General features: G+C 43.0%; 1 protein-coding gene across 1 annotated transcript in view; it reads right to left on the reverse strand.

Annotated features, from left to right (window-relative positions):
- MYO1E (myosin IE) overlaps positions 1–25,209 on the reverse strand; it is a 238,128-nt gene that overhangs the window by 131,954 nt on the left and 80,965 nt on the right. Inside the window, exon 2 of the mRNA XM_054451269.2 lies at positions 5,930–6,073. Coding sequence (XP_054307244.1) covers positions 5,930–6,073 — 144 coding nt within the window. The remainder of the gene's footprint in view (positions 1–5,929; positions 6,074–25,209) is intronic.

The raw sequence follows: 25,209 nt of genomic DNA on the forward strand, positions 1-25,209 counted from the left end.
ATGGTGGTCTTCACATGTAGTCCCAGCTACTTGGGAGGCTGGGGTGGGAGGATCACTTAGGCCTGGGAAAGCAAGGCTGCAGCAAGCTGTGATCATGCCATTGATCTCCAGCCTAGGCGACGGAGCAAATAAAATAAAAAAATTTTTAAAAAAGTCTCAAAAAATAAAATGGCTGTTTCTACAGAAAAACTAAGGAGAATTGATTTAAAGAAAATAAACATATTGTAGTTATTTCCGGTGAGAGTTTAGAATAATTCTTTATCTAAACAATTCTCACCTTTTCCACCTTACTATGTCTGCAGAGGCCTTAGCTATTTTCCGGAGACCTGTGCTCTCCTGCTGGTTTGGGAACTCCAGGTAATTCCAACAATGCTCACTCCCACTCCTATTGCATAATTCAGGTGTGCCTCTGGGAAAAGCCGTTCGGATCATTGTCTTACCCACATAATCCTTGGTGGTGAAGGTGTGGCCTAAGGTTAATTTTCAAACTGCATAAAGATATGAAGCTATGATACCAAAAAACAGGAGGAAAAAAAATGCCAATTATTTAAAAGACTCTGGGAGACAGAAGAAACCGAAGATATCTTTAACTGATGGGTTCCCAAATACCTGTCCATGGATCTTGACCTGCAGCAAGAATGACAAAAAAAACAAACAATGCACTGAATTTTTCATAAAGCTTAATTTATTCAAAATAAAGAAACTGTCGTTTATTCTTAGATTATGTCCTTCCTACGTTTTTGGTGTAAAAATATTCTTTCTTTTATGAAATGTGATGGTAGTACAACTTTCAAATTTTTTCTTTTTTTTTTTTTGAGACGGAGTCTCCCTCTGTCACCCGGATGGAGTGCAGTGGTGTGATCTAGGCTCACCGCAAGCTCCGCCTCCCAGGTTCACACCATTCTCCTGCCTCAGCCTCCAGAGTAACTGGGACTACAGGCACCCGCCACCACACCTGGCTAATTTTTTACATTTTTAGTAGAGACGGGGTTTCACCTTGTTAGCCAGGATGATCTCGATCTCCTGACCTTGTGATCCGCCCACCTTGGCCTCCCAAAGTGCTGGGATTACAGGCATGAGCCACCGTGCCCAGCCTCAAATGTTTTTAACAGTCTTATTAGGCAATGCTAAGAATTGAACTTTTAAAATCTTTTTTTTTTTTTTGAGACGGAGTCTTGCTCTGTCACCAGGCTGGAGTGCAGTGGTGCAATCTTGGTTCACTGCAACCTCCACCTCCCGGGTTCAAGCAATTCTCCTGCCTCAGCCTCCCGAGTAGCTGGGACTACAGGCATGCGCCAGGACACCCAGCTAATTTTTGTATTTTTAGTAGAGACGGGGTTTCACCATGTTGGCCAAGATGGTCTCAATCTCCTGACCTCATGATCCACCTGCCTCAGCCTCCCAAAGTGCTGGGATTACAGGCATGAGCCACTGTGCCCAGCCGGTTAAAATCTATTTGAATAGTCAGTGAATTTCCCAAAACCACCTACGCTGGTCAAGTGGACTTCCCTGGGTTCATCCCTGAGGTGGCACAGGGAGGTGAGTTGACTTCCCCAGAGTCACGTGGAGAATGGGTGGGCTGGAACTCGAGGCTTTGGCTCCAGCCTGGCATCTGTCTTGCTATATAGCACGCTGCCCCTCCAGTGAACTGGATGCCAAGGGCCAGACCTCACTCGGAACAACTACACTGCTTTGAAATCTAGTGGGTCTGGCACGAAAGTCTGGACTCCTAATTCAAGGATTAAAAATGCCAAACACACTTGAGTGCGGTCTTTGAGTAAAAACAAGTTTGGAGAAAGTTGGACCTAATGAGCACAGACTGCTTTGCACAGGAACTCTTTTCGTCAGCCAAGTGGTCAGAAGTGCTCTCTCCCCACGCACAATAGAGAACCCTGTAATGTTTTCCTCATAGATCTTACAATGTAATTGTAAAAAGTGTGGCAACATTGATGACAAACAGATGGCAAATTAAACCTTGTCATAGGACAAATAACTAAAAAATATGGAGTTTTATTGGTAAACAATGCAGCATTTTCTAAGTGGATTTTTTTTTCCTAATGTAGAAGAAATGTGCATTCAGCCTGAATGCATTAACAATCGATCGCCCCAAATGCTGACTTTCAATACAAGACAATGTGCAGGAATTAGATATAGAAGGGATAAAGTGAGCAATTTTATAACTCAATGCAAAATCAAGTCTCTTCTCGTCTTAACAATTAAACATAGGAGAGGAAAAAACCCAACTCTTACTTACAGTAATGCCATTCTATTATAATATTCCCTTAACATTGAAGTGTTAAAGGATGCTTTTATCACTTAGCAGAGGAAGATTTGCAGCAGAGCCCCTGTATTATTTCACAAACATCCATCAAGCTTCCTCAAAGCTGAAAGCTACTCTGTGCTAATGATAGAAAGCACATTTATGCCGGGCTTCCCATATATTGAGTGGGTAGAGATTTCTAAACCATAAAGTCATTAGTGGTCAAGTAACTCATTTCCTTGGTAGAACACACGATTAGTCAGTCATCGATTCAAAGACATTAATTCAAAGGCGCATAAACAGCCCTCTCTGTGTGAGTCATTTAAAAATTCTGTTGTCTGAATTTAAAAAGCAAGTCTTAACAGTCAACAAATTGTCAATGAATACTTAATACAATGCACCATGCCAAAAATTATGCAGGAAACCAAGAAATACATGAGGCAGGATGATGCCATTTTTGTTAAAATTAACAAGAAAGCACGCACATATGCATGGCCATATGTGGTTAAACTGAAAGCTCTACACCAAGAGATTAATAAGAACTAACCTTTGGTGATCGGTTCTGGGTGATTTCGCTATTTTCCTTTTTGCTTGACTACATGGTATGAGCCATGTTACATGAACCTATATTGCTTTAAAGGGTTTTTATATGTTACTTTTTGAAGAAGATATACAAGACATAGTCCCTGCTTCTGGTGTTTTGGGAGTAAACAATCGTGATGGGAAGGAGTGAGGCTGCCTGGAATTAGGAGGGACTGACTACGGACATCATTTGTTTCTTTTTATACCCAGCTGATCAAAAAACCGTATTTCCATCTTTACAATGCAGTAAGTTCAGCCCGCATTCCAAGAACATTTCAAAATATAATTTGTACAACTACTACATTCAGTGGAAATGAAGGCTTCTATGGGCTTATCAATCCTCCATTTATAACGGTTTCTGTGGCAAAATGCATTTTAATTTCCAATAAACAAGTTTACAGTTGAATTTTTGGAAAATAACTCGGAAATATGGGAAGCACTTACACACCTGCCCTAGTGCGTGGTAATAATGACTCATACTTACTGTTTACTTGCTGCGTTCTTTATTTCGTTTCACCCTACAACAGCCTTACGTGGGAGATTTTATTATCACTCCCATTTTACAGGTATGGAAACCAAGGCACAGAGGTCACAAAACATTACGGTCACCAAATCTATGCAGAGCAAGGTTTGAAGCCAGACAGTCCAGATCCACATCCTGCTACCCAGCTCCTCCTAATAAATTATCTGCCAGTTTTCATGTGCTGTGGATGCTGCACATAAAAGTGACTAACATTTTTTGACAGTGATAAGTCCAGATAAAGTAAGCATATTTCAGTATTTTGACCAAATAAAATAAAAACCTGCAACTGAACATAACTGCTTTTGTACAATTCAATTAAGTGAAGCTGCCGGGCACGGCGGCTCCCGCCTGTAATCCCAGCACTTTGGGAGGCCGAGGTGGACGGATCATGAGGTGAAGAGATTGAGACCATCCTGGCCAACATGGTGAAACCCCATCTCTACTAAAATTACAAAAATTAGCTGGGCGTGGTGGCACATGCCTGTAGTCCCAGCTACTCGGGAGGCTGAGGAAGGGGTGAATCTGGGAGGCGAAGGTTGCAGTGAGCTAAGATTGCGTCAACTGCACTTCAGCCTGGCGAGAGAGCAAGACTCCATCTCAAAAAAAAAAAAAAAAAGAAGCCCTGCACAGGTATCTGGAGCAGAAGTCAGCAATTTTTTTTCTGCAAACGGCCAGAAAGTAAATATTTGAGACTTTGCAGAGAGTCTGTTACAACTACTTAGCTCTGCCACCATAATGTGAAAACAACCCTAGACAATAACTAAACAAATGAGCATGGCTATGTTCCAACAAAACTGCTGTCCAAAAAATGGTGGTGAGAAAGATTTTGTCTGTCAGCCATAGGTCGCCACCCTGATCCAGAAGTTATATAAGTAAATAATAATGTAATGTATATTTCAAAATTGCTGAGTATAGATTTGAAATGTTTACACCACACACCGTAAGTATGTGAAGTGATGGCTCGCTGCAATCTCTGCTTCCCAAACTTAAGCAATTCTCCTGCCTCAACCTCCCAAGTAACTGGGATTACAAGGCATACGCCACCATACCCCACTAATTTTGCATTTTTAGTAGAGACAGGGTTTCACCATGTTGGCCAGCCTGGTCTCAAACTCCTGACCTCAAGTGATCCACCAGCCTCTGCCTCCCAAAGTGCTGTAAAAAGAAATGTTTTAAAAAATGATGCAATTATAATGTAGCCAATAAATCCAACTATATCTGTTAATCCTTGAGAACAGAGGTTCAGAGGTTTAACTGCAGATATTGGTAAAATTCCCTTATAGTAAATAAGAAACAGCAGAGTACTGGTCAGAATGGTCCAAATGCCTTGGAATAATGCTGTTAATTATTTAATAGTATTGTTTGCTGAATACCTGATAAGTTGAACCCCACCCCCCACAACTTACCAGTGATGGGATAGGCAGCCCCTGCAAAAGTTATTACTGCAAAGGTTCCAGTGCTTTTAGCTAATAGTCAAACAACCAGTTTAAGTAATCATAATAAGCCACTGGTGTGAAAACTATTCTTCCCCAAGCTTTTTGGGTAAAAATCTAAGATGTATATTACATCAGTAGCAAAGACTCCACTTTTTAATAAGTCATCCATGATACCATACTTTCAGAAGGCACCATTGGCATCAAAGTTAAACTTTTTGGTACTGTAATACAGATTTCACACAGAGTTTTGCATGTCCATGACTAACTCTCACAATAGTTCCACCAGTATATCTTTACATAGCTGCATCAAACAAAACTCCTGAATCCTATAGGAACTTAAGCAAATATCACAGTTCCCTGTTGATAATGAAGTCAACCCATATTTGAATCAAATTTCCATTCTGCATTTTTTAAAGCCCCATAAAAAATGGCATCTGGCAAGCTAAAATTGAAACATAAAGAACAACTCAAGAACGTCAAGCATTTTCAATAGTCGATCTTCACTTCTCACATTTCCTTTAGTAAACATTAAAATGCAGAAAAACTGGCAACAATTTTAAGCCTTTTAAGTGCAGACTCAAATGTCTCTGCTTTGCAGTCAGGATGCATTATTGATAGAACTCTTTGCAAACCAGGACTTCCTCTAGGAAGAGCAGAGGTTTTAGACACCACGTGCATGACTACAGCATGTCAAAGGGACAATATTATAGATTAAAATAGATAAATACTGGCTGCATCTTTACTTTGTGAAATGCCAGGAGAATAACCGGGCATCATCTTTGCCCTTTGCACAGCCTGAATCAAGTGATATAAACATACAAAACCTTATTCTGAAACAGTGAAAACAATGTGAGCACACAGCATCTGTTCAGACTTTCAGATAGCTCTTCTAAAGCCAGGAATAAAGCCACAAGTTCAGTTTTTATTTTTATTTTTTTAATAGAGATGGGGTCTCCCTGTGTTGTCCAGGATGGTCTGGAACTCCTGGGCTCAAGCAATCCTCCTGCCTCAGCCTCCCAAAGTGCTGGGATTACACACGTGAGCCACTGCACCCAGCATAAAGCCACAATTTAACTGTGGACACTGTAATATCACTTAGAAATGTCCAAAGCAGCCAATAAAGGATACAAAAATGTAGTCATCCATGTATCTCTTCTTCAGATTCTCCACGATGGAGTTCTCTGTAATCTTGGACAGTAGCACCATGTCGTCCACACCACTGTGCTTGACATTGTGGCTTTGCCAGTGATACTGGTAGGCACCTTTGCTTCCCTGGGAAGATAAAACACACAATTACTAGGATAGTTTATTTTCCCCTGTAGTAACAAAGAGAAAATGCTGTTAATTTCCCAAATATTCTTCAAATAAAATGTAGCAGAAAGAGCAGTGCAGAGAAAGATTCTGCAATCAATAAGATGAGGATTCAAGTTCCAGCTTTGCTACCGACAGACCCATTTCACAACGTTGCTGGAAGGATTAAATAAAATAACATGTGTGAAGTGGTAAGCAGTATCAGGAATACAGCACAACACATGCTCAATAGTCTCGGATGAGACTATCCTTCAACCATACTGTTGTACTGAATTTGTCAGTGAAAATAAGCAACGACATAGAAACTTTCTAGTCTCGTTTTGCAAATTACACGACAGAATCCAGAAGTGGAAAGAATATGTATCACACAAAGGCTATGTCACACGGTCATAATTTCTCAAGTCATCTAAATTACTTTCCCTTCATAAACTTATCACTGTCATACGTGTAATACTGGCTTGCCATATTCAAAAGATAGGCTACATTTTTATGACTGATTACTGCTCTAATAACGAGCATGTGGACAGGACAGACGAAACGAGATCACGGAACACACCCAGGAGAGGAGGGCCTCATCCCCGCATGGCCCCCTTGGGTAGATGAAGCTGTGGCCCTCATCTACGTCTGGGATTTTTCAGCTTCACACCAGGGGCGGCCTCTGAACACTCTGTGGACTGCAGGGCTTCCTTTCATTTGGCATTTCTGTAGTGGGGTCCCTCATGTGTTCAGCTATGTGCCAAGTTCTTATGGCACACTTGGGGAGCTTAAAGTCCTATGAAGACACCTAGATAATGATGGGACAAAGTGACTCATGAGCACTTGGGGAGCTGAGCACTTGGGCAGTTCAAAGTCCCTTGAAGGACACCTAGATAATGATGGAACAAAGTGATTCATGCGTCAATAACAGTCAACATAAACACACACAAAATGGGTGTTCCAGGAGTGGAGGGTAGGCCACTTTGTCCTGGGAGAGGCAGAAGAAATGACTTCCCAGAAAAGGAGCCATTTGAAGTAGGTCTAAGATATTTAGAATTTGCCGGAGGAGACCAGAGGAGGAAGGACATTCATTATAATCTACACTTATCAGCAAAAAAGCTAATAAATATGAAGTAATGGCAAATATTACATGACAATATTGGAAGATCCTCCCTTACCTTCAAATGCTTGCATTCTACTGGGAGTGTCGCCAATGGGTAAGTGCAGTGGGCACTGAACTGGGTGAGACTCGCCCCTGCTCCCTCCCTGCTCACTGCTTGGGGGACTTCGAATGAAGGAGAGAAAAATTCTAAATAAGGGTATCTAGAAAGGCCAACTGCTCAGACATCAAAACTAGGATGAAAAAAGGGAAAAGGAGGCTTTTTGAGAGGAGAAGATGAGAAGAAACAAGATGGAAGCCATTTCAAATTTTATTTTAAAAATTCATTAAATGGTTTACTTTTTTTTCTATGGGAAACACAGATCCTTTGCTAAGAGCAAGTTCTAAGAAGCTCTGGGAAAAGCCATCTTTTAAAACCAGCCAAGAAGGAACTACCACAGGAAAAGTGTACAGTGTCATGGGCTCCTGCTCTGGAAAGGGATTCTGGAAGGCTTGCCACCCATGCTGTCTTGCAGAAGGAAACTCTTTATATCTGGCATTCTCAGAACCACACGCAGCATCAATTCTACAAAATTACCTCAGACCTCACCACTCCTTCTTCTTCTTGTGGCAAAGCAGAAAGAGAAAAAAAGAACTGGCCACAGCATGACTCACTAGATTTCCATTGAATGCCCATGGTCTACTTCCAGCCAGATAATTCCCAGTGATTCCTGCTCCCCTCACCTCCCCACCTTTTCCAGCTTTCTGGGCACCTACGGTTACTCTGCACAGAAAACTAGGGTCCCAGAGTAACCAACCTGCAGATTGGTTGGTTGGTTTTTAACCCCCATAGACATCTAAAAATGGAAGCAGAGTTGAACAAAACACAAGGGCTGTTAATAAGTACTTATTCAACTTCTATAAAGGACAAGAAACAGAGAAGCTCTGTGTCATGGTGTGTATGTTTGTATTGATCCAAAGAAACTGCCTTCCTAGCGTAACCGAAGTTTGTCTCAGTATCAAACCCATCGGTCTTTCCCTGTCTCAGTGCACAGAGACACATTCCTGACTGCCCCACCTCAGAGGCTGTTTCCTCCTTTTTCTCATGGTAGTTATTTCCTAGCAGAAAAGCACTCACAGTAGAGTTCATTGATTCTCATAGTTCCAAATATCACTCGACACTGAAGATTCCTAGCCCCAGTCTCTAATGCTCGAAGAGGACTCATTTTCCAGTCTGCTATCTATAACAAGGCGACAGTGGTTACAATACGCAAAGGAATTAGTTATTTGATTTGTGGAGGGTGTTCTACTTACTAATGCAAGCAATCCTAGGAGAGAGGGGTTAACATTCCCATGCCACATAGGAGGAAAATGAGATCTCCCAACTAGTAACTAGCAAAAGCCAAGATGTGAACCAAAGATTCGATGACTATGGACGCATCCAAACGTGGTTTCTTCACAGTCTCATACATGAATGACTGACTGATTGGATATTTCTACCCATTAAGTTTAACATGACAACGGAATGACAGACTGTCTCCAAAACCAAATGTATCATTAAAAAGACATACAATTTTTATTCATGACCACCTCCTCTTAGCATTAAAGACTAAAAGACCAAAGTTATTTTTGATTTGATACGTTTTTTATATCCCATAGGTCACATATCAGTTTCTGTCTCTCTCTCTCTCCCTCTCCCTCTCTCTTTCTTCCGCCCTCCCTCCCTGTCTCCCTTCCCCGTCTCTCCCTCCCTCTGCCAGGCAATTATAGTTACATATGTGAACTCATTCAACCTTCACAACCATCCCTCCATACTATGTATTACTATCTCTATTTTACTGCTGAAAAAACTGTAAACTGCCCAGGGTTTTCTAATGATAACTTCTGTCTTTAGTGACCACTCCTCACTATGGGTTTCTTCTCCCCACTCCCCTAAAAACCCACCCAGATGAGGCAAAGGGAGAGAGGAAAGAACCTGGAGGTGGGAGCAACTCAGAGCCTTTGGGAGAACCTGACCTGCCCAGATCATCAAGGTCAAGGTGGATCAATGAAAGCTGGGCTAGGGCTGAGCTGGGAAGCTTTAGCAGAGGGTGATATGGTTATCAGGAAAGCTGGAAACCAAACACGGATGTGCAGGCCCTCAGCCCAGCCTGGGAAGCTGAAAAGTTCCCCACAGTGAAACAAAAACCATATTCTGTTGCTGGGTAGGGGACAACAGAATTTAGTACTAGTGTGACTTGTCCAGAGGCACATGGCCTCTGCACACAGCCGCTGAATCCCAGGAGTTATGTGGGCAGTGTGGCGGGGCATTGTTACCACGCACTATCCTACGCTCTAGGAGGCTGAAAGTTTCCAGAGGCTGAAAGTTGTTCTAAGACACTAACTACAGCCCTAGAATTGTGAGAATACGCATCAGGGCTCTGGAGCAACTAACCCTTCGCACCTGTTTTGCCTCTCATTTCTTCCTCTACCCCTGCTGAGAGGCAGGGGCAGGTTTGCCTGCCATGTGTGCTGGGAGAGGGGCAGCAGAGATGGTTCCTCATCAGTGTGAGGGCAGCCATTCTCTTCAGAGGGCAAAGGCATTGTTTATTGGGCTACTACCTCACGACTCTCAGGCGAGCTTCATTTTTGAGTAATTCCCTTTTGCTTCCCCCACTACAAATGGTACCATTTTAAACAGGTGGCTACTCAGCAAGGTATTGCATTTTCCAGCAGCCCCTGGTGAGCGCAGCACACTGTACAAAGGGAGGAGGGCAGTGGCGGGCGTGCCAGCTACGACATGAACGTAATAATAACAATAATGAAAAAGTTACTTTTATCCCTGACACTTCCTACAAATTATGACGGAGAGATTTCCATTAGATAGAGATTGAGTGCAGACACTCTCAGATCCACATTCAGTTTCTAAGGATGACGTAGTTTATTAAAAAGCAGTTGATTCATGTGCAAGTTCTGGAAAGTAGGGTACGCCCCTATCCACATAATAGCCTGGTTTGTTGCTAACATTTAAGAGGTGGAACCCAAACACCAGAGTCCCTCGCACAGAGGAAGAACTTGGCCTTGAGGCTGGGAACCTCAGCTGGGTGATTCCCTGACTGATTTTTTTAAAGGTGGAACCTCACTGACTGGTGTCTGTTTACCAGGGCGGGGACCACGAAGAGCAAAGGTGAGTCAGCATACACAGGAAGGATTATTCTCTCCTCAAAGTCCACCTTCATTGCCCAGGAGACAGCCCCAGGGTAGGCCTGGCCCCACACAGCAGCCAGTGTTCTGCGAACACTTCATTAGTGTCCGAGGGAGCACTGTTCTTCGATTCATCTGGGAGAAAGGAGGAGTTACCCATATACTGGGTAACTACCATCTTCAAATGCCTTCAAATGCCCAGAAAAGGGAGACAATTAAATGTGTTGTGTAAATACAACAAGGCCCCCACCCCGTACAGGGCAGTGGGGAGGAGGTGACCATCAATACTCTTACAAACTTCTACAAAGAGTATACTGCACAGTATTTTTAGGTAGCAAATTGGAAATCGGTATTGAAATTTTAGACACACAGACCAATATATAAACATAGCTAACCAAATAAAAATCAAAGTCTGGGCCAGGCACGGTGGCTCATGCCTGTCATCCCAGAACTTTGGGAGGCCAAGGTGGGCGGATCACAAGCTCAAGAGATCAAGACCATCCCAGCCAACATAGTGAAACCCCGTTTCTACTAAAAATACAAAATTTAGCTGGGCATGGTGGCATGAGCCTGTAGTCCCGGCTACTCGGGAGGCTGAGGCAGGAGAACTGCTTGAACCCGGGAGGCGGAGGTTGCAGAATCGGGCCACTGCACTCCAGCCTGGCAACAGAGCAAGACTCCGTCTCAAAAAAAAAAAAAAAAAAAAAAATCAAAGCCTCATCCTCTTTGAGCCAGCAACTGTATTTTTTAGGAAACTACCTCAAGATACTCCTGCAAAAGATACATGTGCAAGGTTGTTCACCGTAGCAAAGTTTGTAATAGGGAAACAGAAGCATCATTAAGGGACTGATTAGAATACAGAATGCTCTGCAAAGGAGTACTTTGCAGTCATTAAAGGAACTTGCATGTCCTGATATGGAAAGAGCGTCAAGATACTGCTTCATTGAAAGAGTAGTCAATATGTGGAATAAATATAGAATTATTGAATTTGTGTAATTTTTTTAAAACGGCATGTGTGCTATAATTGTTTTGTTGGTACTTTTGGGGAGAAGACCTGGAGTTTTAGGAGAAATGTAACTTTTATTTTCCATTGTAGACCTCTCTGTACAGTTTACATTTTTTAATTATAAGCATGTGTTAGTAAAATCTTAAAATAAATAGAAACATCAATATAATTGAGCATTTTCTGGGTTGCTGTTGGGCACTGACCAGGCTCTCCAAGTCAAAAGCCAGGACTGTCCTAAGACTGGATTCTATGCTAAGTCCAGGTTTGAAAGGTGATTGGAAGATGCTGTCTGGACAATAAGATAGTATCATGTCTGGGCCATTTAGTTGGCCCATGAGCACAACAGGACAGCAGATCTGATTTCAGAAAATCTGGGACTAGAATGCCCCCAGTGTTATAAGTAGATCACCCTGAGAAGCAGATAAACCGTATTCTTACGGTGAACAATGGACAATGGGTAATACTCTGGCCTGCAATCAAACTGAGCTTGTTTTGTAATGGGATTTTTCTGTCTCTGTGAGTAATAACGGGAAAGGGACTACCTATTACACTTTGGTCTTTTAATTTTAAGACATTCTGGAATTTCACCTTCTACATTTCTGCCATTTTACTGGACTGAAACATTTATTTCCATTGCAAATGATGAAAAATCAACCAAAAATATTTGTCTGTCTGCTACATACAAGGCACTGGGCTTGCAAACTGGTCTACAAACCAGCATTGGGCTTGCACTTTATTTCAACTTTATGAAATTTAAACCCCTAATATTTTGGTGATGGGAAGATGTGTCTCTGAAGCAAATATGTGTGTGCTGGACTTCAGTGCACAGAGTACAATATGAGGAAAAAGTGTTTCTGAAACAGTGCATGGAGGACAGGGTAGTCAGTAGCCAACAAACCACTCTCATCCCCTTACACCCCTAGATAATTGGAACATTTACTGAAACCAGAAATACGTGCCAATGCTTTTTACATAATTATCTCATTTAATTCTCACAACACTTGCAAGACACAAGTATTATAATTTCTGCACTATTTTACAAATGGAGAAACTGAAGCCTGAGGTCACAATGTACCACGTTGCCTTTGCTTGGAGTGGGTGTTAAAGTGTACTGAGGGGTTGGCATATGAGGCTCGGGGCAGGGAATACTCAATGAATATGGAGTATGTGCTTATTCATAAAGTTTCATCCATTTAAATATATGTGACCATACCACAGATTCATTATTTGTGTAGCATTTTCACATACGTGGTCTCCTTTCATCCCTGAGACTTGACACAGGGATTTCTGACTTCCTTTTCTCTGCTCTTTCTGCTATACCAAAGCTCACTTCCAATATCATCGTTAAGTCCAAGTGGAGACACTGGCTCCAGGTCTACTGTGTGTCCAGTGATCTCTTAGTCGGTAGCGCCTGGACTCAACCTTCCTAGAAGAGTTGGCCCCCACTGGAGAAGTGTTCCACCACTAGAGCAAACATATAATGTATCATTCAGCCCAGGACACTTTTGATGCAGAAAAGAGTGTTGTTAATAATAAAGCTGGAGGAACAGGCATAAACTTGGACTGTCTCAGGCTGCTAGGTTGTATCTGTGACCAACTTGATCTGAAAAAAAGCCAAGGACAACTCTCAAAGACTAGCCCTCCCAGCCAAGACCCTGTGCCACTTAGCCATAGGGTGTCACACAAATCATTCAACCTCTCGAAGCCTGTCCCCTCCTCAGCAAAAAGGGGTTCATAACACTACACTGCCCCCTGGGCCACTGGGAAGATCAAATAAGACTGACCATCAAACCACCCCCAATCCTTTTAGGGGTAGTGTTGGTTTTACATGATGACATGATCCAGTGCATGGAAGGTGCACACCAAGCTAGCAACATTGGTTGAGTGGGTTAAAAGGGGGAGGAAAAAAAAGGTTTGTTAAAAATAACAAGGGATGGTAAGGAGCCCCAATTTTGTTTTGATTGAACATATGATAGTATTTATATGCACTATCGCTGTACAATAATACAGTTGTTAAAATGTTGTGGTTGTTTATCTCTAAGTGTACTTTCTGTATGGTTTTATTTTTCTGAGTATGTATATATAAAATATACACACATAGAGCTGTTTTCACTGTGAAAAAAATTAGATTAAATAAGATAATGGATGTGAAAGTGTTGCTAAGCAGAATGAAATATATAAATGTCTGACACTGTTTTCCATATTTTTTATTATTTCATGTCAACTCAGTCTCCAATTCTTTTTGTTTATTCCAGCTTGCAGATACAGCAAACTTTTTTTTAACAATAGGCTCCCAGAAAGAAGAGACACAACAGCTTTCTTTTACTTTCTCTGCCTGAAATGTCAATCTCAAAAGGATCATTTTCTATATCAATCAACAGTTCAAAGATAAGATGTTGTAAATGAACAGTTAATGTATTCCATCAACTCTAAGATGCATTTTTTTTCACATTTTCACATTCTGAAATTAGGATGTCTTATATAATCAGCTGGGCGCTGCAGCTCATGCCTGTAATCCCAGCACTTTGGGAGGCCAAGGTGGGCAGATCACTTGAGGTCAGGAGTTCAAGACCAGCCTGGTCAACATTGTGAAACCCCGTCCCTGCTAAAAATACAAAATTAGCTGGACGTGGTCTCAGCTACTCCAGAGGCTGAGTCAGGAGAATTGCTTGAACCTGGGAGGCAGAGGTTGCAGTGAGCTGAGATCGTGCCATTGCACTCTAGCCTGAGCAACAAGAGCGAAAGTCCATCTCAAAAAAAAAAAAAAAAAAAAAAAAAAAAGGATGTCTTATAATTAATGATGTGTTATAGCTTAACTGGCAGTGTTTTTTTATTTTTCAATACTGTAAATAAAATAATGATGCTCCTTTTATAACCAGTAGCATCTTAGGTGTGATGAATTATGGCACATGACATTTACTAAGGGCCAGGTACTCTTCAAATATCACTGTTTAATATCATCACAGATGAAAAAATATTATAAAAATTTTGATTATTCGGGAAGCATTGTACCAAATACTAATCTCACGTCAGGAACTGTGTAGTGGCTTTACTGGTGAGGTTGATGATCACCCAGTTTTAGAGGTTTTGTTGTGGAAATTTTTGTAGCTGCCACCCCCTCCCCCATCCCCACCTCCAACCCACTACAGGATGAGGACACGGGTCCTGGATGACAAGCTGCCCAAGAGAAGCCACCCATCACCAGACCACAGCTCTCAAAGCAAGGTCTTCACGTAATTTCCTCTTTGCTTTGTAAAGACATGTTCAAGTTTATATCTCTTTCAGTCTACAGGTTCTTTCAATATTAACCCCATTTGAAGCAGAAAGGTGTCCCACCCTCCATGCGATATGTCTGCCCTGGGATTACTATGATGTCTGACTTTCCCCATGACTTTTCCTTTTTTTTTCTTTTTTCTTTTTTTTTTTTTTGAGAAAGATTCTCGCTCTGTCACCTAGGCTGGAGTGCAATGGCGTGATCTTGGCTCACTGCAACCTCCACCTCCCTGGTTCAAGCGATTCTCCTGCCTCAGTCTCCCGAATATCTGGGACTACAGGCGTGCGCTACCACACCCAGCTTATTTTTGTATTTTCAGTAGAGACAGGGTTTCACTATGTTGGCCAGGCTGGTCTCAAACTCCTGACCTCAGGTGATCTGCCCGCCTTGGCCTCCCAGAGGGTTAGGATTACAGGCGTGAGCCACCGCGCCCGGCCCCCATGACTTTTCTGACATACACCACACCATATTGCAATCTTTCCTAAACCTCAGTCATTTTCAACTATTTTAACAAGTTTCCTATATCCACGTTCCACAGCACTTGCTTCGAATTTTTCTATAAACTGTCCTTAATCATTTTGATTAAACCTACACAACAATCTTCATAAAATCCACCAGTTTGGTGTGCTAGTTTTGTTTCTTCAACGTGTAAAAATAGCTACGAAGACAAATGTTGTAAGCCAGGCGCGGTGGCTCATGCCTGTAATCCCAGGGCTTTGGGAAGCAAAGGTGGGAGGATTGCTTGAGCCCAGGAGTTCAAGGCTGCAGTAAGCTATGATTGCACCACTGCACTCCAGCCTGGTGACAAAGCAAGACCCTGTTTAAAAAAAAAAAAAGGAAAAGAAAAAGACAAATATTGTAAAGTACACCAATGTGGGGTTGTACATACCGATGTTAAGGTCTACCTTGGTGCCATGTTCCACACCTGGAGACAAACTGGCATTCCCTATTGGGCCTTTTCTTGTCAATTTCAAGTCTAGCCATAGGGAATTTAAACAACTTCTGTTCTATTTCCCAAATGCATTTTACTCTGCTGTGGAAAATCTCGCATGGTAAGACCAGATTTCCCTTTTAGTTTGCACATGAGAGCCTAGGTTTTGTTCTCACAAGTAGAACCTACCCTGTGTTCGTGTTCTGAATTCCCTGCACTTTCCATCAGGGCTCCCAAGCCCCCTGCTCTATCTAGACCTCCTACCTCAGAAAACCCTCCGAGCCACAGGTGGGACATGTCAGTAGTCCCCAGGGTCAGGGCTTGTCTTGAGGCTGAGCAGGAAATTCTCTTGGGCACCTGCTTTTTATTCTTTCTCTCTCAGAAAGTGCTTCCTGTAAGCATTACCAGAATGGTTCTGTCCTCTTTCCCTCACAAACTCCAGGAACCCTAGAATGGTGGCTCCTATCTCTGATCCTCACCAAAAGCCCCTTTGAAGACTGGGTGTGGTGGCTCATGCCTATAATCCCAGCAGTTTGGGAGGCCAAGGAGGGAGGACTGCTTGAGCCCAGGAGTTAAGAGACCAGCCTGGACAACATAGCAAGACCCCATCTCTACACAAGATCAAAACATTAGCTGGACAGGGTGGCACATGGCTGTGGTCCAGGCTACTCTCGAGAGCTGGAGGCAGGAGGATCGCTTAAGCCCAGGAGGTCGAGGCTGCAGTGAGCCGTGACTGCGTCACTGCACTACAGCCTGGGTGACAGAACAAGACAAAGAAAAGAAAAAAAAAGAGAAGGGAAGGGAATGGGGGAGGGGGAGGGGGAAGGGCAGGGAGGGGAAAGGGGAAAGGGGAAAGGGAAAGGCCTGGGCAGCCCAGGCTCTCTCAGATGCTCAGGGCATCCGTCCTCCAAGGCACGAAAAGGACTCTGGTTGCCCTCATCCCAGGAAGACGGGCAGTCAGAGGACAGTGGCTGCCTTCACAAGCCTGGTCTGGAACCCCTCAAGGTAACTGTGCATGCATGTGAAGTGCATATCTTAGCGAGGCTTCCCTGACCTGTCCTTGTCCATCTCTAACCCCTGCTTTCTCCGTTTTGAGGTTCCCACACCATTTTCTGTGCATACCATGCTGTGCTTTGTTTCTGTTTTTCCAGAGTGTGTGTGTGAGGTGGGATCTTCAGTACCTACATTTCCACTGTCCCCCAGCTTAGGGTATTCTTCTATGAACTCCTCCTTACCCCAACCCCAAATCTATGCCTACTAAACTCTTACCCAGCACAGGTCAGGCATCATCTTGCTAAGAAGCCTGCTCTAACAGCACTACCTGAGTGCCTGGCTCCCCGATTAAACTGACCCCTGGGACCAAGTCTTATTCACCATTCTGCCCCAAGACCTAGTAGAGTGCCATGATGCATGGCATGGGCAGCCCCCAAGTATTTGTTGAATGAATGAAATACATTATTATTATTCTCACATAACAGCTAATTCTTATTACATACCAAGCACTGCTCTAAATATTTTACATATAACTTATCTAATCCTTACAACTTCACGAGGCAGGAAACTGAATGAAGCACAGACAGGTTAAGTAACTTGCTCAGCTCCCACAGCTGGGCTTCAAACCCAGGCAGTCTGCTCCAAATCTCTGCCCTTAAACACTGTACCTACTGCCTCTCATAATAAAATAACAGCAGTTGGAAACAGCAATAATTCTAAAGTTCATAGTAACTGCTTTATTGCATGTTTACTATGTGTCATGTATCAACTTCTTTCATCTGCCCAATGACACCACCAAGTACTTGTATTATCCTTTTTTTACAGAAGAAAAAGAAGTACACCACGTGGTAAACAGAATACCCGGTACAAAGCCCTGCAGCTAGGAGCCCACGGAGCAGCCTGGCTCTGCACAGCCTTGCATAAGACAGAGGAAGTTCCGTGCCCTGGAGTCAGCCTTGGGATGATGTCTGCCCCCTGCCATGTCCCCAGCAGGGTGGTGCCTGGGGCATGGGAGTGCCCAATCTGTACTAGCTGGGTGGATAAATTCCAGGCTACATTGGCTCACCTCACAACATGTTTGCTGTAGGTACACAGGGGCACTGTGGCAGCAGCTATTGTGGGGCAAATGGGAGTCCTGGACCCAGAGTCCGCTCCAAGGAAGAAATAAGTTTCCAAAGCGTTCCTATTTGCCCCCAACTCAGGAGATCAAAGGGAAGAGATATTGCCCCTAAAAACAGTTCTCCTTCTCTTAACCATGTAAGTAGTCCAGTTAAGAGTAACAGACATTTAAGGCTGAATGATTACTATTTTATTTTTATTTTTATTTTTTTGAGACAGGGTCTCACTTTGTCACCCAGGCTAGAGTGCTGTGGCGCAAACATAGCCCACTGCGGCCTCAACCTCCAGGGCTCAATTAATCCTCCCTCCTCAGCTTCCCTAGTAGCCAGGGCTACAGGTGTGCACCACCATACCTGGCTGTGTTTCTCTACCAAAAATAAATTTTTTTTTTTTTTTGTAGAGACAGGGTCCCACTGTGTTGCCCAGGCTGGTCTCAAACTCTTGGGCTTGAGCAATCCTCCTGCCTCAGCCTCCCAAAGTGCTGGGATTATAGGTGTGAGCCACCGTGCCCAGCCTGGATGATTAACTTTTTAAACAGAATAACAGGCTAATCTTCCCCACATCATTAGCGAGGTAAAGACATTTCAAGCTACAGAATAATATGAATCAAATGCTTGAGATTCCTTAATATGACAAATGCTCATTTCACTTCTGCTCTGATTATATTTTAATCAAACAAACGACAAAAGAGTCACACTGATGTTAGTCCCTGTCTTTTCAGCTGTGGCTCTGCTAGCATGCCATATACATCAAGCATTTAACAGTCCCTTAAGAGCGCTTCCACATCACCACTCTTGTTTTTAAGTGCAAAGCTCTTAGACATTCGGTAATAAGATTCAGGAACGTAACTTTTCTTCCTAATCTAGCAACTGATTAAAATCAACAGACTTGGGTACAAGCTCTACCTCTCACATGCCTCTGTGCCTTGGGCAAGGCCAGTTTCACAGAATTTTATTATTTACAGTTTTAAAGCAATCTTGCAAGGTGTGGCGGTTCATGTCCTTAATCTCAGCGGAGGCTAAGACAGAAAGATCACTTAAGGCCAGGAGTTTGAGAACAGCCTGGGCAACATAGCAAGACACTGTCTCTTTTTTTTTTTTTTTTGAGACGGAGTCTGGCGCTCTGTCACCCAGGCTGGAATGCAGAGGCGCAATCTTGGCTCACTGCAACCTCCGTCCCCCGGCTTCACGCCATTCTCCTGCCTCAGCCCCCGGAGTAGCTGGGCTTACAGAAGGCGCCTGCCACCACGCCCAGCTAATTCTTTATTCTGTATTTTTAGTAGAGAACTCCCGACCTTGAACTCCTGACCTCAAGTGATCCACCCACCTCGGCCTCCTCAAGTGCTGGGATTACAGGCGTGAGCCACCACGCCCGACCAGACATTGTCTTTAAAAAAAATAAAAAATAAAATTAATTAATTAATTAGCTGAAATGAATTTTAAAAATAAAAGTGAAAAAAATTTTTAAGCAAAAGAAAATAAAAGAAAAAATTAAGTCAGTCTATTAAATGCATACCAAATTAGTGTGTGCATGTCCATTAAGATTTTTATTAATCATACAGGTCGGCACAAAAGTAATTGAGGTTTTTGCCATTAATGGCACCGGCCTAATAGATTCATAAGTCAAAAATCCTACCAGGCTCTGTGTCCTAATTTGTGGTTTGAAAATGATAGTCTCTGAAGTAGTAGCTGCTCAATACGTTTTTCTAATTGAATTACGAAGCCAAGGTAATGAGGCAGGGAGACTAGCTAGAAATACCAGCAGCTGTGCATATAAATAGAGACAGGGAGGTAACTGAACAATTTCTTGTGACATAATATGAACTATCACCCTGTACCATGGAAGAAAGAAACCTTAATTTAAATGCTATTCTGAGAAAAAGAAAAATATGCAAAGAGTCATCAGCAGGCTGTGGCAGAGTTGATATCAACCTGACAAAAAGTCAGGACTTCCTATCCTTGGAAGAATCTCTCCTATACTGCTTGCAAAATACACATTATTTATAAGTCATGCAAAATGCTGGAGGTATGCTGATATGAGTTAACCAACTACTCACACGTTACGGTTTTCTCAGATTGCCTTATTTTTCTGAAAAATGTTTGGGGCATATCTGAATAAGAACTCAATTTTTAAAAGTTTTATAAGGTTGATGAAATTATTTTCTCATCTCTGTCTTTTAAAAGCCAACGTGGAAACTCCACAAGAGTATAAAGAGTTGGATTTTAAGGAGCGGTGACACAGGTAAGGTGTTGGTGTATCATCTCTCACTTAGGGGTACTGTGTCTGGACGTGCTAAGCGGGGGAAGGGTCTGGATGTGATCAGGGGTGTCTTGATGTGGGCATAGCCTTTGTTGTGGGTTTGCTATAGGGATACCGAGTCCAGGAAAAAAAGCCAAGCTCAGGGGCGAGGAGCATTCCCTGAACAACCACTAGCCAACGCTGAACCAAAAACAGAAGTGAGGAATGCCTGTTTCTGGCATGGTCACTTCTGGACCCTTGGCTTGCCTGATCTGCTCTGATCTACGGCACACTGCTGCCATGTCCCCCTTGGGGCAAAATATAACCATAAGGGCATTGGTCTAGCGGCCTTTAGGGTATCAGTGAGACGTGTTTACAAACAGAGATCTCAGACCACAGCTGGTTGATGGGTGGCACAGATGAGAGTCCTGTGGGCACATCTCAGGGAGAAGCCACAAGAGCAGCCACTAATCCACATAGCAGATCAGTGTCATCAAGGGTCCTGCAGGCTCAGGGCCGCTCAATGTGTGATCATAAACAAGTTCATCCTCTCACTCCCTTCTATCACCTGACAGAGGACGCAGGGCTATCTTGCCGTTTCTTCTGATTCATACCTTAGACTTTAGGAGTGGGATTAAAAACAGGGTTGGGGGCTTGGGAAACTTAGAAGGGGTGGGGAAAATTAAGAACAAGCTTGATAATTCAACTAAAAGTCCTATGATAGACATGAAGTGAGGCATTGTCTTCTAATGGGCCTGCTAGGGGCTTGTCTCTCAGAACCATCACACCCAAACCACAAGCCCAGTTTGCAGAAGGCAAGCACTGCAGCATGCAGAGATGGGAGCCTTATCTTCTATTGATGTGTCCTTCCCTACAGACTTTCTGAGGGCTACCTGCAGTTGCTGCCACCTCTCCAGCCCCAAGTTCAATCCACAAACTCTGGAATGAATTTGCAATAAAAACCAATTTGGAAGATCAGCACAGCTTCACTGATCTTACCAGGACCCTCACTGTTGTATGCTTCTAGGGTGGCCACAAACTGGTAGACTCTGCCTTCCTTTGATCAGCTTAGATCTTTATTAAAGGTTCAACAGCAAGCCAATACAGCAGGTCCTCGAATGATGCCATTTTGTGATAATGATAATGAGGAAGAAAAATGGATTCCCGGTCCTGCCAGTGAGGAGTCTGCATGCTTTCCCCATGTCTGTGAGGGTTTCCTCCCACATCCCAAAGACATGCGCACTGAGTAAATTGGGGTGGTGACATGGTCTCAGTCTGAGTGAGTGTGGGGGATTGTGTGAGCACCCTAAGATAGGATGGCGTCCTGTCCAGGCCCGGTTCCTGCAACGCTCCCTGAGCTGCCGGGATAGACTCTGGCCACCTGCAACCCACAACTAGAAGGAGTGGATCAGAAAATGAGTGAATGAATGATTATAAGTTATTGTCAAATGAAAACTTGTAAAGTAGATGATAGTCATACAAATACATGACAATCAATGATGTGGGGCGAAGGCGCTCAGCAAGGCTGCCATGTTCCTGATGGGATTTGAACTGCATGGTGGGCAGAGGCACTCCTTACAGTTCTCACTTTGCAAACAGTTATTCCTTGACTCAATCCCCACTACTACTACCACTGTCACTCACCGACCCACCAAATATTGGGCAAATAATTCTATTACTTTTTTTTTATTAATCTTTTTTTTGTTTTTTTGAGACAGGGTCTCACTCTGTCACCCAGGCTGGAGTGCAGTGGTGCAATCACAGCTCACCGCAGCCTGGACCTCCTGGGCTCAAGTGATTCTTCTGCTTCGGCCTACTGAGTAGCTGGGACTACAGGTGTGTGCCACCATGTCTGGCTAATTTCTTTATTTTTTGTAGGGATGGGGGGGTCTCACTATGTTGCCCAGGATGGTCTCGAACTCCTGAGTTCAAGCGATCTTCCTGCCTTGGCCTCTCAAAGTGTTGGGATTACAGGTGTGAGCTGCCATACCCAGCCCCATTCAGTGCTTTTGAGTACATTAAAAGAGATAACGCATAGAGATTTCATATTACCCAAGCTCACAGTACCAGCTAAGTAAAGTTTTGCATTAGTTATTAATAAGTGAACTGGGATACTACTAGCCACTAATATAGCTCTGATTGGATGTATGATATTTCAAGAAAGAGACTGGGTACTGTCATCTCTTCTGGCTAATAAGATAATAGGAGGGACAGGATTGAGCTAAATATAGAACTTTTAAAGTTTCATGATGCTCAAGTGATGTATAATTGGACACTATAAATGTGAGTCATTTGAATATGGGATTCTCTGAGAATAGGGATCCGCCACAGAAAAGAAGAAGACAGATGGTAGCTGCAAAGAAGACACATGGGGAGTTCAGCAGGCTAACCAAAATGGAAGCCAGTGACAAAGACCATTTGAGCAACAGACTGATGCCTTGTAGGCAAAAAATTAAGGTGTTTAAACAAACAACAAAGTGGGAGGGATAAGGAAGGGGCAGAATACTTACATATTTACATTCAAAACCCTAAAATATTGTAGCTGGAAGGGGCCTGGCCTATCGATTAAGCAGTCCAAAACTTTTACTTTACAGATGAGGGACCTGAGGGCCAGAGAGGTGAAAGGATGTGTCCACGGGGCCATCCTGGACTGGAACCAGGACTAGAACTCGGGGCCTCTGACTCCCAGCCCAGCACTGTGCAGCTCTCTGCTTCCAGTCCCTCCTGAGCAAACCTGTACCGAAAGTTTTTTGTTTCTGGGAAGAAAAATAAGGCACTATTTTGGATGCTTACCATAAAATAATCAGCTGAATCCAGGCATTTACATAATTTGAATTTCTCAAATAATAAGTAATACCATTTGTGAGCCTTGACCCTCTGGCAATCAAACTGCATGAGGAGACTGGGGTCCATCCAAATATTAAATATGGGAGCAGCTTAATTTCATCTTAGTTTTTAATGTAAAGATAAATACAAATTAGGTTTTAATATTTTCTTTCCAGTGAGTTACCTTGCACACAAAAGTGCATAGACCCCACTTTGGAGATCTCTTTCCCAGAACCCCTTGTCATCCACCCAAGACACAGGTCTCTGTTTATGGGGAGAAAGTAAGAGTTAAGGCATTGGCTTGAAATCTAGAAACAAGACAGACGGAAAGGAAAAAGGCAATCTCCAGAAGATGAGGGGCAATGCCAGCAGAAATTAGAAAGCTGTCATCTAGTTAAAGATCTCTGGCTGTAGCATTTCAAGGTGTTCCTTCTGCCAGTAACTCTCTCCTGCCAGAATCACTAAAATTGAAAGCAAAACACAAGCTGCCCATGTCTGATGTGATTATGGTCATGGTTGGGTCACACCAGTTTAAAACTCACAACTCCCTAGAAAATCCAAGGAAATTTTTGGATTTCCTTCTCCAAGAATATTTACTTCTCATTGTATCTGTGAAATATAATATGGCATCAAAAGGGCAACCCACATCAAGAAGTGTGCCCCACAATGTTTGTGGAATGGGGAATGGGCATCACTTTTCTTGAGCACCAACTATATGCCCAATGCTATGTTAGGTGCTTTGTGTACATTGTTTCATTTGGTTTCAAAAGAATTCAGAAACAGGGAGGTACTGTGATCCCCATTTAACAGATGAAAAACTTGGTGACAGAGTGTGTGCATCATGGAATCCAGATTTGTATTGGTTTGGTGGCTTTAGAAACCTGACAGCTTCTATTAAGGCTACGGTAGAACACAGAAGAAACGGATTCCCCACTCGGTGAAAATATCTCAAGGGAGATGTCCTCTGAGAGCCAGGTTTCATATGCAACCCTTGAAGCTGCCTTTAGATCCCACAGTGGTAAACTGGATGAAGTGTTACCTTGGCTACGGAACAGAGCTACCCTTTCTAAACAGAGGGACATTTTGGGTACCTTGAATGATTGACTCTTAGAAAGATCATGGGCACAGAAGATGCCTCAGCAAAGCTGAGATCAGAGCTTTGGAGCCACCCTGTGACATCTTTGGGCCTCTGCTTTGTCTCGTTGAAAGCATGCCTCGTAGCCAGCTTCAAAGTCAGACTCCCCATGCCTAGTGTTCAGTAACAACGGGCTTCTCATTCAAAAATTTTGCAGAGGGAATAGACTGTGACTTTCTTTTGTGACAAAGGTGCCTCGGCACAATCAGACAACTCGAATATGTTAAAAATAACCTCTCAGAAATCCTCAGAAAAAGTAGGCAAGATAGACATCAACTGCCAAAACAGTCCCAGCTAGGGATCCACTGGAAGAATTTTTAACATAGTTTCCAAAGTCAAACAGCATGCCACTCTCAACCCTGCAAAGTCAGAGCTGGTAGTAAATGCTGGGTTCCCTTGCTGTACTGACAGGAATGAGAGTCAAAGGCGCTGGGATAAACACACAAATTATCTCAAAGCAGTAATAGTAAAAATCATTTTATGCAAGGAACAGAGACTAACTGATACCCGCTCTCCGCATTAGGTAGAAAAGAGTGTGCTCACACAGTTATGTACAAAACAGTATGCTCGATTTGGGGCAGGACAGTGAATAGGAAATAGAAGTCAACATCACCACCTCAAACAGAGCGTTGTGCTCACAAACTGCCAGCAAGACCACAAGCATATTTGCAAAAACATTTGCATGGTTTCTGGTTGCAAAAATGCTGAAAGGATTTGTATGATACTCTGCTCCCAAGTGCACAAAAGTCTCTTTCTACCTGAGCCCAGAGACCCAAAATATGAAGAAAAGCAGCATCAGCACTTCTGATATTCTTTGCTGGTCTGTGACCCCTTCCTTTCCTTGGAGTTGAACCAAAAACACATTATTACCTTCTAATCAAATAACCAACACCCAAAGATACCTGGCTGTGACTACATGTCAATTCTTGAGTTCACCGGAGTTAAAAGGAAAAGGTTTCACGGATTGTTTGTTGGTGTTTGTTAGAGGCTGGTGTGTTTAAGATACAGAAGTAGCTGCTAGCTTTGCACTAAAACAAACAAAAAAAAGCACATTTCAATTATTTTTTATTTATTTTTTAAATTCAGTGCAGCAAAAAGAGAACAAAGGTGGCCAGGTGCGGTGGCTCACACCTGTAATCCCAGCACTTTGGGAGGTCAAGGCGTGTGGATCACCTGAGATCAGGAGTTTGAGATTAGCCTGGCCAACATGGTGAAATCCCGTCTCCACTAAAAATACTAAAAAAAAAAAAAAAAGAGAGAGAGAGAACAAAGATTAACAAAAAGAGAAATAGCTTGAGATGCCGAGGAAGATAAAAA

Source organism: Pongo pygmaeus, chromosome 16 (genome assembly GCF_028885625.2).
Source record: "Pongo pygmaeus isolate AG05252 chromosome 16, NHGRI_mPonPyg2-v2.0_pri, whole genome shotgun sequence".
NCBI classification, from domain to species: Eukaryota; Metazoa; Chordata; class Mammalia; order Primates; family Hominidae; genus Pongo; species Pongo pygmaeus.